The following is a 13,740-nucleotide window of genomic DNA, read 5'->3' on the forward strand; positions in this document are numbered from 1 at the left end:
TATATATATAGAGAGAGAGAGAGAGAGAGAGAGAGAGATATATATATATATATATATATATATATAGAGAGCGATATATTTATATACACACACACATACATACACACTAGGTCCCCCTCACTGGGGGGCTGATTAGTACGCGCTGTGGGTATTTCATAGGCTTTTTTTAAATACACGTTAAAGTGTCATTATTATATAGTTTTTTTTATACAGAGACACATTGGTTTCGCTACAGGGAAGAAACACTGCCTGTCACAGAGTTTAGAACTTCACATAGCTGCATGTCCATTGTTCCACTGGTCTTATTCTTGCACCAGTCACTGGCCATATAGAGGAAGAGACAGGGTATGTCTGGACATAGCCCACAAGTCAAAATGTACTCTCCACTGTCCTTTAGGCAGCATAGTAAATAAAACAAAGCCAACTGGTCCACCAGGGAAGAAACAGTATGCTTTTCTATTGTTGCATTCACGGATAAAGATCCAAAGAAAGCTAAATAAAATGATGGTTTGCTAATCATATATAGCTTACAGATGTTGTAGGATGCTGACAGTAGGCTACACTGAAACCCGTTGTTCCTTTTTTTCTAGCTCGTTTCAAATGGACGATACAGAGAGATACTGCAAAGTAAGACTAGAAAGGGTTAATTCCCCATTACCGAATCTAGAAACAGATTTCAAAGTCTCTCCCTGGAGAAAACATTTTTCCTAAATGAAAGTGTAAAAGAAAGGAGAGGATGACTATTTCCCCTCTTCTTTTTGACAGGTAATAATAGTACATTCTGCATTGGAAGAAGGTCTTTGATGTTATGTCATTGTCGATGTTCCACAAGTTAGTCAAGGTTGTCGTCTAAGTTGTTGAGCCGCCCGTCACCCTCCCGTCACCCCTCCCACACAAAGGCTCGCCGGTGTGCAGGAAGGTACAAGGCCATCCGTCCCTTAGACAGTGGGTCGAAACCACGGCGACGACCCTCACGACTTGTTGTCATCGTAGAGGTCGAGCGATGCCTGGATGTCGGGAAGCTCCATCTCACAGACCACACTGCGCGGGGACAGGGAGTTCCGGTTGAAGAACTGGCCACCTGCAAAGGAACATGGGAAAATGTCAATGTCAGTGACACCAAGAAATATTACACATCTCCCAGTAAGATACTTACACTACATGGCCAAAAGTACTTGGACACTCCTTCAAATTAGTGGATTTGGCTACTTCAGCCACACCCATTGCTGACAGGTGTTTACAATCGAGCACACATTCATTCAATCTCCATAGACAAACATTGGCAGTAGAATTCCCAATACTGAAGAGCTCAATGACTTTCAACATGGCACCGTCATAAGATGCCACCCTTTCCAGCAAGTCAGCTCGTCAAATCTCTGCCCTGCTGGAGCTGCCCCGGTCAACTGCAAGTGCTGTTATTGTGAAGTGGAAACGTCTAGGAGCAACAATGGCTCAGCCGCGAAGTGGTAGGCCACACCAGTTCACAGAACAGGACCGCTGAAGTGCGTAGCATTCAAAAATTGTCTGTCCTCGGTTGCAACACTCACTACAGAGTTCCAAACTGCCTCTGGAAGCAATGACAGCACAATAACTGTTAGTCGGGAGCTTCATGAAATGGGTTTCCATGACTGAGTTCTCTGGGTTTGGCAGATGCCAGGAGAACGCTACCTGCCCGAATGCATCATGCCAACTGTAAAGTTTGGTGGAGGAGGAATAATGGTCTGCGGATGTTTTTTATGGTTCTGGCCACCATAGTTCCAGTGAAGGGAAATCTTAATGCTATAGCATACATTGTAGACTAATATGTGCTTCCAACTTTGTGGCAACCGTTTGGAGAAGGCCCTTTCCTGTTTCAGCATGACAATGCCCCTGTGCACAAAGAGGTTCATACAGAAATGGTTTGTCGAGATCGGTGTGGAAGAACTTGACTGGCCTGCTTAGAGCCCTTACCTCAACCCCGGCAAACACTTTTGGGATGAATTGGAACGCAGACTGCGAGCCTGGCCTAATCGCCCAACTTCAATGCCCGACCTCACTAATGGTCTTGTGGCTGAACGGAAGCAAGTCCCCTTCAGCAATGGTCCAACATCTAGTGGAAAGCCTTCCCAGAAGAGTGGAGGCTGTTGTAGCAGCAAAAGGTGGGACCAACTCCATATTAATGCCCATGATTATGCAATGAGATATTTGATGAGCAGGTGTTCACATACTTTTGACGTAGTAGTGTATCTAGAAAAGCTGATGCCTGGCACCATCAACAAACAACAAAGAAAAATGTATTGTTATTCATACTTTAGTCTTAGCATCTGTAAATAAACCTCATTACAAGAGTCACTGGGATTGGACACCATCATGGACATTTGCAGTTGAGTAAAAGTGTGAGTGTGTGACATGGTGAGGTCAAACCGTAATGTTGTGAATCCTCAATGATCCTTAAACTGCTATACAACCTCAAGCCAAGAGAGTTATACATGGAAGATCACCCGGACCATCTTTTGAATCATAGTAATCATCAATATCATTGATACCTCAATAAGATCTAAGCAGTGTTAGGTAAAGGTTTGTGGCCTGACGATTCTGATGTGTGAGGTTAGACATGTAATGTAATAGCTAAGAAATAGTGCCATCTACTGGGGATAGTTTTGCATTACTGACAAATATACAATGAGTGGACAAACATTAGGAACACCTGCTCTTTCTGTGACACAGACTGACCAGGTGAAAGCCATGATCCCTTATTGATATCACGTGTTCAATCCACTTCAACCAGTGTGGATAAAGGGGAGGAGACAGGTTATAGAATGATTTTCAAGCCTTGAGACAATTGAGACATGGATTGTGTATGTGTGCCATTCAAAGGGTGAGAATGGGCAAGACAAAATATTTAAGTGTCTTTGAACGGGGGTATGGTAGTAGGTGCCAGGCGCACCAGTTTGAGTGTGTCAAAAACGGCAACACTGCTGGGTTTTTCACACTCAACAGTTTCCTATGTGTATCAAGAATGGTCTACCACCCAAAGGACAATCAGCCAATTTGTCACAACTGTGGGAAGCATTGGAGTCAACATGGGCCAGCATCCCTGTGGAATACTTTCGACACCTTGTAGAGTCCATGCCCTGAGAAATTGAGGCTGTTCTGAGGGTAAAAGGGGGTGCAACTTAATATTAAGGTGTTCCTGATGTTTTGTACATTCAGTCATGGTCACGGATGAGCACAGAAGAACATTAAACTTTCTGTAGGGAGGTGTGTGTGTGTGTGTGTGTCTGGTTTAGATGAACAAGAATAATGGGTGCATTCAATAAATATAGTAACGCATGCACACACACACACACAACTTAGTTTTTGTGAAATTTCCAGACTTTTTGGAGTAAAAATGTTTGACCATTAAAAATCCTATTTTCCCTAACCCTTCAGCTTAAAATAGCATTGTAACAAATTCAAGACCTGAAAAATGTCAGGACATTCGGGTGAAATGTTAGGAAATTGTGGTCCTGATAATGTATGAAAACCAAATACAACACTTACATTCACATAACAAGTCATAAGGAGAGATCCACAGGGGTTTAATGTCTCAAAGCGCTTTGCCCTATTACAACAACAAAATTACTAACAATACAGAAAGGTACAGTAGTACAAGCTTACAAATACAATACAGAAAAATATGGCACAAGAAGGCAACATTGCCACGAGGCTCCGGCAGAGAAAAGGTCTAGAGGGGCAACCACGTGATCCTCTTTACTCCTCCCACTCCAGGCTGGAAGAGAAGGAAGAGGAAATGAATGACATTTAGAAAATAAGGTTGCAGAAGAAATAAATAGCATGCAAGCAGGATCAGAGAAGGGAAATGTAATTGATCTGAACATAAAAAATACTTTTCTCTTGTGTAAGGTACTTAGCTCTAACACTTATGATTTTTTTTTGGAGTAGAGGGGATGGATGGAGGCTGTGGCTTCCGTAAATGGTTGTTCTGATCTAGGGCAATATTATGAAACACTACTCACACTGTCTCCGTTAATTGATGTGCAAACATGCACAATCCAATATTATCAAACTTTTTTTTTTACTCTAACCGCAAATGTATCAGATACATGCCAGTACCCATGTCAACTGTACTTGACTTCAGTACAAATATACACTATGCTACAATTGTGCTGTTAAAGTATTTCAATTTATGTTAGCTGCGATCAAAAGTGTAGTAAATTAATGGGACGCTACCACATTTGCCACATCTGAATAATAGTCGCAGATTGTTTTGCATCTGTCTGGACTGTATTCAAACTCCATTGTCTTGGCAATGGTTCAAAGTAGTCAGAGTTGAGCCAATTTCAGATATCCACAAATCCAGGAGGATAGGCCTGGATTCTGGCTTAGTTAACAGGAAATTAAATAGACAACAATATTCTGTGACAAAACCATCAGGACTATATGAAACCAAATCTTGAATGAAAGTACAATTGAATCCAGTAGTAGAAAGATTTAACTATGGAAGTGGATGGTGGTACTCACTCAGGGCTGGAGAAGCTGGCAGTGGCCTTGATGATCATATAGAACAATGTGAGAGCGCTGAGAAGGCCGAAGCTGGCGATTATAAACCACTCCTCTGTCAATAAAAGGAAAGGAGGGGAGGGGGGGTTGTCACTGCAGCCCACCATGCAATGGGTTAAAAACCGACGAGTCCCCACAGGAAAACACAAAAGATCTTTCCTCTCTTTGAAAACCAATGTGAAGCGGGAAAAGTCAGGAGGATGAAGAGACGAGAAGATGAAGAAAGATGGGGCGTGTCCTTAAGATCCAGAGGAGAGCGACAGAGGAGAGAGGCAGGATGAGCTCGAAGACAGGAGATAAAGACCTGGAAGCACGGGCATAGTTTAAAGACAGAGTGTTATGCACACACAGGCAAATGTGCACATACACAGACAGACACATACGCATGACCTCCAACGCACCCACACACACACAAAAGCAAAAAACGCACGCACACATGCACCCACACAGCACACACCAACTGCGACAGAAAGAGAACCAGAGGTGTATGTAGGTCTACAGTACATGTATCTATACAATGMATGTACACAGAGTATACCAAACATTAGGAACACCTTCCTAATATTGAGCTGCACCCCCCCCCTCTTTTGCCCTCAGAACAGCCTCAATTTGTCAGGGCATGGACTCTACAAGGTGTTGAAAGCGTTCCACAGGGATGCTGGCCCATGTTGACTCCAAAACTTCCCACAGTTTTGTCAAGTTGGCTGGATGTCCTTTGGGTTGTGGACCATTCTTGATACACATGGGAAACTGTTGAGCGTGAAAAACCCAGCAGCTTTGCAGTTCTTGACACATACCAGTGCGCCTGGCACCTACTACCATACCCCCCGTTCAAAAGGCACTTAAATATTTTGTCTTGCCCAATCACCCTCTGAATGGCACACATACACAGTCTCAATTGTACCAAGGCTTAAAAATCATTCTTTAACCTGTCTCCTCCCATTCATCTACACCGATTGAAGTGACATCAATAAGGGATCACAATGTTTCGTATACTCAGTGTATAGTGCTAATGTAAAGGCAGTGGAACTGTACACATTGAAAGAAGGAAATTGAGTCACATTATCAAACAGCATAAATTAGGTGGATTTAGGAAATAATGACTGATTCATTTATGGAAATAGGCCTACCCTGAAACAGGTTTAGGTACTAAGAGTTATATAAGAACTCACCCACTCTATTATTCCGATTTTGAGCTATTCACACTGATTAGCTGTGTTGTATGCATTACTGAATTACAATTACTAGCTTTAAGTGAAAGGACAATATACAAGTAGTTGTCGTAATAACTGCAGTGAATGTTCTTATTTTGTTGCTGCAGTGCTGTGAAAATAAATTTTTCCCCTTCATAAATAGTTATGCACAGTAAAACAGAGTAGAGTGTAACATGTGTTTTGGTAGGGGATTGGTACATTACAGAATGGCTTTTTGCCAGTTGTGCTTTTAGCCTTCTCGTGGTTGGGGTTAGGATCAGGGTGGGATAGGGATTATGGATTATACAGACAGTGGCAGCGTCATTCAGGGGGGGTGTGTGACCTACAAGAGACAAGTCTCTGGGGCTGTGTGTGTGTGTGTGTGTGTGTGTGTGTGTGTGTGTGTGTGTGTGTCAAAAGAGGGGATGAAGAGCGGTACGGAGAGGGCAGGGAGGGATTTAGAATATATATTTTGTGTGTGTGTGTGTCAAGTCAATTTACCAAAGGTTTGCAGCTCCAGTAAATATTTTGCTACTCTAGTTATTCCGTTTAAAAAGTCTGTTTTGCCTTCACTAATTATTTAAATGGCTTAACCAGAGACATTTTATTTTGTTAAGGTTAATTCCTTCACTTAGTGTTTGAACTGAAAAGATGGAGCTTGCATTCTGATTTGCCAGGATAAAATAAAATTGTGAGACACTTTTAAACACTTTTATTGGGTGCGTGGGTCACAGAGTGTGCCTGAACTAGAAAGGTTGAGAAGGAGGGAGATTTAAACAAAAAAGAGAGAATTTCTGTTCTATTGTGTTCCAATTTTATAACACTGAATGTAACCTTTCATATCAATAAAGTCACTTGAAATAAAATTCAAATCTGAGTTGAAGACAAGAAAGTGTGTGTCCGAGGCGTAAGCTGCTTACTGGTGACGGCGATGTTGATCTCTCCGGTGCGCGGGGTGAGTTCTCCGCTGTCGGAGGGGATCTGGGGTCCGGTACCGAGGGGGCCTCGTTGCAGAGGCTCCAGGCTGATGGACGTCTCACTGGACAGGTCCACCAAGGCCGTCCGCTGGCTGGCCATCGTCTGGCTGCGCCCTATCCTGTGGTCCATGTCAAAACCGGCGTTGTCCACGCACGGCAGGTTGGGCTAAAGGGGGAGAAGTAGTAAAAACACAGGGGTTAGGGGAATGTTATGGCTAGTGGTTGAAGTCCAATTTGTGTCATATTAACTTTTGCCAATGTTAGCTCACGCTAGAAAGAATAGAAGCATGGCACGTTTTTGTAACACAACTCGATATTTTGATCACTGACCCCGATTTTGACTCTGACCTTAACCCTAACTTCTGAGCAAGTAGCTCTTGTAGCAGCTCATCAGATCTAATGATACCACTTTAGTCTGTTCTGGTATGACTCTAATTTCTGGTGTCCGAGTGATAGTTCCATAACTTGCCAGCAGGGGGCATTCTAGGGCTATCTATACATGAGGTCATACACAGCTGGCATAAACCGAGGGTTACGCAATCGCCTGGATAAACATCTGTCACAATGACCGGGAGCAGTATGTGAAGGGTAATCTGGGGCAATCAAGTCTTAATCTACAAAACAACACATGCAGTTTAGTTAGACTGTGAAAGATTTTGTTGTATTCTGCAGTTAATCAACGTAAACATGTGAAATTGAGACATGTTTACATAATATCTTCTAAGGCCATCTTTTTCCTCTCATCATTTGGGTCAAGAGTAGCGTGTGATCAGGTCAGAAAAAAAAGGACTGAGGCCAAACCGGTACTGGCATACTAACTTTAACACATTAAGACATTGACTAGACTAATACTCACCATGATGCCCAGAGCTTTGAGGATGTTCAGCTTACACATGGGGCAGGTACAGTGCTCGTTCAGCCAGGGGTCCACACACAGCTTATGGAAGACATGTCTGTATAGAGAGCGAGACAGAAACAAAGAACACGGTTGAAGAGCACAAAGCCACCTCCACAAACAAGCCCCAAAAAGGCCGACATGGTGCTCTTCAAAATCTGCTTTGGTCCYCTTTTCCCCCCTTTACATCCTGCGACTGGACAACGACTGCTCTGTTTGAGCCAGCTAGGAGGGCATGTTGTGTCTTTGACGGCAGCAGAAAGTTTGTGGAAAAAGGAAACGAGTCACGCTTTATAGACACAGAGTTGTCATTGTGAGGCAACTTAAGACACAAAATAGACATTGTGTGTCTTATGACACAAGGCGGCCATTGTGGATACGAGAGAAACATCCTTTAAAAAAAATTAATGGTCAGTTCCATATTATTAAATAAAAGGCGGACGGCCAGTTTCACTGCACTTCAAAAGGACCATTACGACCACATTCACGGTAGCTTCTCCTGCCTACCTGAGCTCCTTAATGTCTTTATTAAAAGGCATGGTACGCAAACCATTTCAACGTTAAATATCCTTATGTGGAGCATCCATAAAACAATACAAGGCCCCATTATTGCTAAAAAAAACTATTCCTTAAGTGCTAGTAAAAACAATGCATAATAGAAAATACTCCTAAGGACAAACATAAAAGTGCAACGGTTGATTCTGCTAAGTGCCTGTCGAACATAGACTGGCATTTCCTGGGCATGGAGTGTAAAGTGCTGGTCCTTATCAAAGCCTCTTACAGTGGGGGCACCCAGCCTCTAGCACTGCTTTATTGGCTTTCAAGGCAGGCACAGAAAACAAGGGCTTTATACATTAATGAGGAGTCTGTTAACCATACAATGGCTTGGGGAGAAAGTCGGTGTGAGGTCAGAAGCAGAGCTGCAAGAGAGGGACTTCTGGATAAGCYGTGAGTGTAGACAGACTCGGATAAGAGCTTGTGTTTCAGTTTGTTTGTTTCACAGTTTAAATGTGTGTGACACAGGAGGTTGGTGGCACCTTCATTGGGGAGGACGGGCTCGTGGTAATGGCTGGAGCGGAATGAGTGGAACGGTATCAAATACATCAAACACATGGTTTCCATGTGTTTGATGCCATTCCATTTAGTTCGTTCCAGCCATTATTGTGAGGCGTCCTCCCCTCAGCAGTCTGTGTGCGTGACTGTAACGAGTGTTGGTATCGGTCTGTGTATGCTATACGTGAGAAACTACAGTCAGGGAGAGATTGCGCTCAGAGTATTTAGTAGTATCCAAAATGGCACCCTATTCCCTATGTAGTGCACTATATAAGGAAAAACTAGTGCACTATATAAGGAAAAACTAGTGCACTACATAGGGAATAGGGTGCCATTTGGGATGTATCCTTTCTTAGAGCAGAGGAAAAATTTGACGGTCAGACAGACGGGTTATTAGATACCATACCAGATGGCATCACGGGAAAAAACGCAACATACCAACCAGAATAAATTATGTTTGTTTTTCAACCTGTCTTGGTTGGTATGTTTGGTTTATCCGGATGGCATCTGTTATGACATCTAATATGTCTGCCTGCCTGTATATCTGTCTACCTTTCTGCCTGCCTGCATATCTGCCTGCCTGCATATCTGTCTACCTTTCTGTCTGTCTGTCTGCCTGCCTGCATATCTGTCTGCCTGCCTGCATATCTTGTCTGCCTGGCCTGCATATCTGTCTGCCTGCTGTCTGTCTGTCCTGCTCTGTCTGGTCGTCTGTTCTGTCTGTGTCTGTCCTGTCTGTCTGTCTGTTGTCTGTCTGTCTGTCTGTCTGTCTATCTGCCTACCTTTCTGTCTGCCTGCATGTAAAGTTGAAATCGGAAGTTTACATACACTTAGGTTGGAGTCATTAAAACTCGTTTTTCAACCACTCCACACATTTCTTGTTAAAAACTATAGTTTTGGCAAGTCAGTTAGGACATCTACTTTGACACAAGTAATTTTTCCATCGATTGTTTACAGACAATTATTTCACTTATAATTCACTGCATCACAATTCCAGTGGGTCAGAAGTTTACATACACTAAGTTGACTGTGCCTTTAAAAAGCTTGGAAAATTCAAGAAAATTATGTCATGGCTTTAGAAGCTTCTGATAGGCTAATTGACATAATTTGAGTCAATTGGAGGTATACCTGTGGATGTATTTCAAGGCCTACCTTCAAACTCAGTGCCTCTTTGCTTGACATCATGGGAAAATCAAAGAAATCATCCAGACCTCAGAAAAAAAATTGTGACCTCCACAAGTCTGGTCCATTCTTGGGAGCAATTTCCATAACGCCTGAAGGTACCACGTTCATCTGTACAAACAATAGTACGCAAGTATAAACACCATGGACCACGCAACCGTCATACCGCTCAGGAAGGAGACGAGTTCTGTCTCCTAGAGATGAACGTACTTTGGTGCGAAAAGTGCAAATCAATCCCAGAACAACAGCAAAGGACCTTGTGAAGATGCTGGAGGAAACAGGTACAAAGTATCTATATCACACAGTAAAAGAGTCCTATAACGACATAACCTGAAAGGCTGCTCAGCAAGGAAGAAGCCACTGCTCCAAAACCGCCATAAAAAAGCCAGACTACGGTTTGCAACTGCACATTGGGCCAAAGATCATACTTTTTGGAGAAATGCCCTCTGGTCTGATGAAACAAAAATAGAACTGTTTGGCCATAATGACCATCGTTATGTTTGGAGGAAAATGGGGGAGGCTTGCAAGCCGAAGAACACAACCCAACCGTGAAGCACGGGGGTGGCAACATCATGTTGTGGGGGGTGCTTTGCTGTAGGAGGGACTGGTGCACTTCACAAAATAGATGGCATCATGAGGCAGGAAAATTATGTGGATATATTGAAGCAACATCTCAAGACATCAGTCAGGAAGTTAAAGCTTGGTCGCAAATGGGTCTTCCAAATGGACAATGACCCCAAGCATACTTCCAAAGTTGTGGCAAAATGGCTTAAGGACAACAAGTCAAGGTATTGGAGTGGCCATCACAAAGCCCTGTCTTTAATCCTATTGAAAATTTGTGGGCAGAACTGAAAAAGTGTGTGCAAGCAAGGAGGCCTACAAACCTGACTCAGTTACACCAGCTCTGTCAGGAGGAATGAAGCCCAAAATTCACCCAACTTATTGTGGGAAGCTTGTGGAAGGCTACCCAAAAAGTTTGACCCAAGTTAAACAATTTAATGGAAATGCTACCAAATAGTAATTGAGTGCATGTAAACTTCTGACCCACTGGGAATGTGATGAAAGAAATAAAAGCTGAAATAAATAATTCTCTCTACTATTATTCTGACATTTCATATTCTTAAAATAAAGTGGTGATCCTAACTGACCTAAAGCAGGGAATTTTTACTTGGATTAAATGTCAGGAATTGTGAAAAACTGAGTTTAAATGTATTTGGCTAAGGTATGTAAACTTCCGACTTCAACTGTATATCTGTCTACCTTTGTCTGTCTGTCTGCCTGTATATCTGTCTCCCTGTATATCTGTCTCCCTGTCTGCCGACCTGTCTGAAAAATCCCCATTAGTTCCTGCCAAGGCAGCAGCTACTCTTCCTGGGGATTATTAGGGATTATGTTGGTGCTATGGTTTGAGAACTGAAATACTGGTGGTTGTTGTTACTGCATATCCTTGGATATCCTGCAATAATTGGCTGTTGAGACTGTTCTGTATCTGTCTACCAGCCTGCCTGTCAGTCCATTTAAATATGACCAGAAAAACTTCCCTCCATTGACAACACACTGTCCTATAGACTGATATTAAATGTACAGAGACACAAATTGAGTGGCCGTCAAGAATACTCCCATTACTTCAATGCATTTAGTTATTGATTGGGGATAGCAGTGTGTACTTAAGGGAGGCCCCAATGGTGTTGGTGTTCAGAGATACTGAATGCAGACAGAGAAGGACGCAACATGCACACACATGATAAGGACTGATAAACTCAATTCTACATAAACAGCCCGATTGTCGCCACTCCTTCTCTCGCTCCCTCGCCATTGTTTACTCGTTTGTCCTCATTTCATCCCTCTCCCTCTGTTCTCTCTCCTCCAAGTCCGTGTGAATAAACCATGTGTTTGCCATCGGATCAAGTCTCAGTTTATGGCTCCTCTACTAAACTACAAGTACTGAGGTTACCCAGAAAAACTACTAGTGCATTCTTGGTATCATTGCAGTGTGACACACACACACAGGTAGCGATGAAGGGCAGAAACCAAGGGTACATTTACCTTTCAACGACTAACATGACCAGTCAATCGCACACGTTACTCTAAATCTGTAATTAGCCCACCCATGGATTGTGGACAAAAATTAGTTCTTTAGCTAGCCCAACTCTGACACTAATTCAGTCATTTTGAAATGGTGATTATCGTGCATTGCATTGTGTATTACCTAAGTAAACGATAGCAGGTTTTGAGGCCAGACAATTCTAACTTTTCAATTTCCTTTAAACGCTAGCTAGCGATTTTGAAACATGTAGACKATCAGCATGTCCACAACTTCTGTGAGGAACATACGCGAAGAAGACTCGCCCCTTTCAGCCTCATAAGAAGGACCTGCGTCCTTCACTTCCCCTTCTCACAGCAATCTGAGTGCTCCTCTTTGACAGAGACTGGATAAGCAGGATGGATGGAGAGCATTAATGGCGATTGGCCAGTTCAGTCCTGGACTGTGTTTACATTTCTGATATCTGATCTGTACTGAGCTGGTCTGTTCTGGACCGAAGAAGGGGGTACGTCGTCCTTGCGTCAGTTGGGCCAAATGAAACACAGCCCCAATGCAATTATGCAGAGATTGGCTGGCTGATTCAGCTGCTACTCAAGACCAAGGGTGCATCTCCAAAGTCTAGGAGAACTTTGGAGATGCATCTGCAGAGACAGGATAGGTGAAAGCAATGTGGTCGGATGCCTACTGGGAATCGTCTTTCACCTGTCCAGTTCCTTCACATCAGTGCAGATGAAAGAGAGGAGGCAAGTAGAGGAACACAATCTGGATGTGCCATGTTCTGACCGAATGATTGATATGTCTTGACATGTCTTCAGAAGGACACCTTGGGACACATCTTGAGAGTGACTGTGATGACCAGCAGTGTCCTATCCCTTAGTCCAGTTTCTTAGTTCTATCCGCAAGGGCCAGAGAGGACACAGCAGATGGCGCAGGGAGGGGTGTGTGTGTGTGTGTGTTTCTGTGTATACGAGACAGAGAAAGACAGTGCCCGCGCCTGCGTGATTATGAGCCTAAGTGTGTGTGTGCATGTTGCAGAGTGTGTGTGTGCGTCGGAGGAGGACGTTTAAGTACGCGTGTGTGTTAGTGCGGGGGGGGGTGATGGTGGTGATGCGCCTGGAGGTCATTTGGCAGCGCTGGGTCTAAATATAGCCGTAGCGAGCTTGCAGGGGTTACGACTCACAGCGAGAACCGGCGGCCTTGATAGCAGAGCGTCTGCATTTCCCAAACAGACCAGACTCCATTTAGCCAGAGCTCCTCCCTCTCGCCCTCCCTCCCCCTCCTTTTTCCTGGCAAGAGCTTAAATGTCAACTTTGACAGACATTACATTTTCCACATCCTTTGTAAACCTTAGTGATCCACTAAACCAACACATGCTGTATGTGTCCTACAACTGATCCCAAATCAGATCCAAATGGTCAAACCAGAGGGGATTGACAGGTAGTAAAAAATTTGATTTTATGGATTATACATTTTTCACCTGACCTGCACACATACAGTATTTAATTTTCGCTCGTCCTGTTTTCATATTCCTGTGGCGTTATGTATCTATATATGTGCAAATGACCTAGCGCTAAATTGTGGTGGGGCGTGTCTCTGGTCTAGCCTGATGTGCGTCAGTACATTGGTCCCACTGAGCAGAGCTGCAGGAAAGGTGTGTGTGACGGATAAGTGTGGTGATTACCTCAGATAGGAGGAGAGATGTCAGGGACGGGTAGAAACGCACGTCACAAGGAGGAGGAGGGAAGGAGAGGAGGAGGGAGGGGATGTAAGTGGATGGTGTGACATTGAGAACGAGTGGATGGCGGACATGTTGCATTCCAAATCCGAGTGAGTGTCTGTTGCGTGTAAGAGGGG

The 13,740-nt window shown here is 43.6% G+C and overlaps 1 protein-coding gene across 6 annotated transcripts in view; it reads right to left on the minus strand.

Annotated features, from left to right (window-relative positions):
* Nucleotides 1-880: 880 nt before the first annotated feature.
* Nucleotides 881-13,740, minus strand: part of LOC111967570 (E3 ubiquitin-protein ligase RNF130) — a 65,757-nt gene continuing 52,897 nt past the window's right edge. For 3 of the 6 annotated variants that reach the window (XM_023992683.2, XM_023992684.2, XM_023992687.2), the window contains exons 7-10: nt 7,569-7,665; nt 6,656-6,878; nt 4,504-4,597; nt 3,540-3,751 (exon numbers count right to left, since the gene is read on the minus strand). In XM_023992683.2, the coding sequence (XP_023848451.1) occupies nt 3,733-3,751; nt 4,504-4,597; nt 6,656-6,878; nt 7,569-7,665 (433 nt within the window). In that variant the 3' untranslated portion in view covers nt 3,540-3,732. The other 3 variants (XM_023992686.2, XM_023992688.2, XM_023992690.2) reach the window with 2 other exon arrangements.

The sequence above is a fragment of the Salvelinus sp. IW2-2015 genome, linkage group LG8 (assembly GCF_002910315.2).
Source record: "Salvelinus sp. IW2-2015 linkage group LG8, ASM291031v2, whole genome shotgun sequence".
NCBI classification, from domain to species: Eukaryota; Metazoa; Chordata; class Actinopteri; order Salmoniformes; family Salmonidae; genus Salvelinus; species Salvelinus sp. IW2-2015.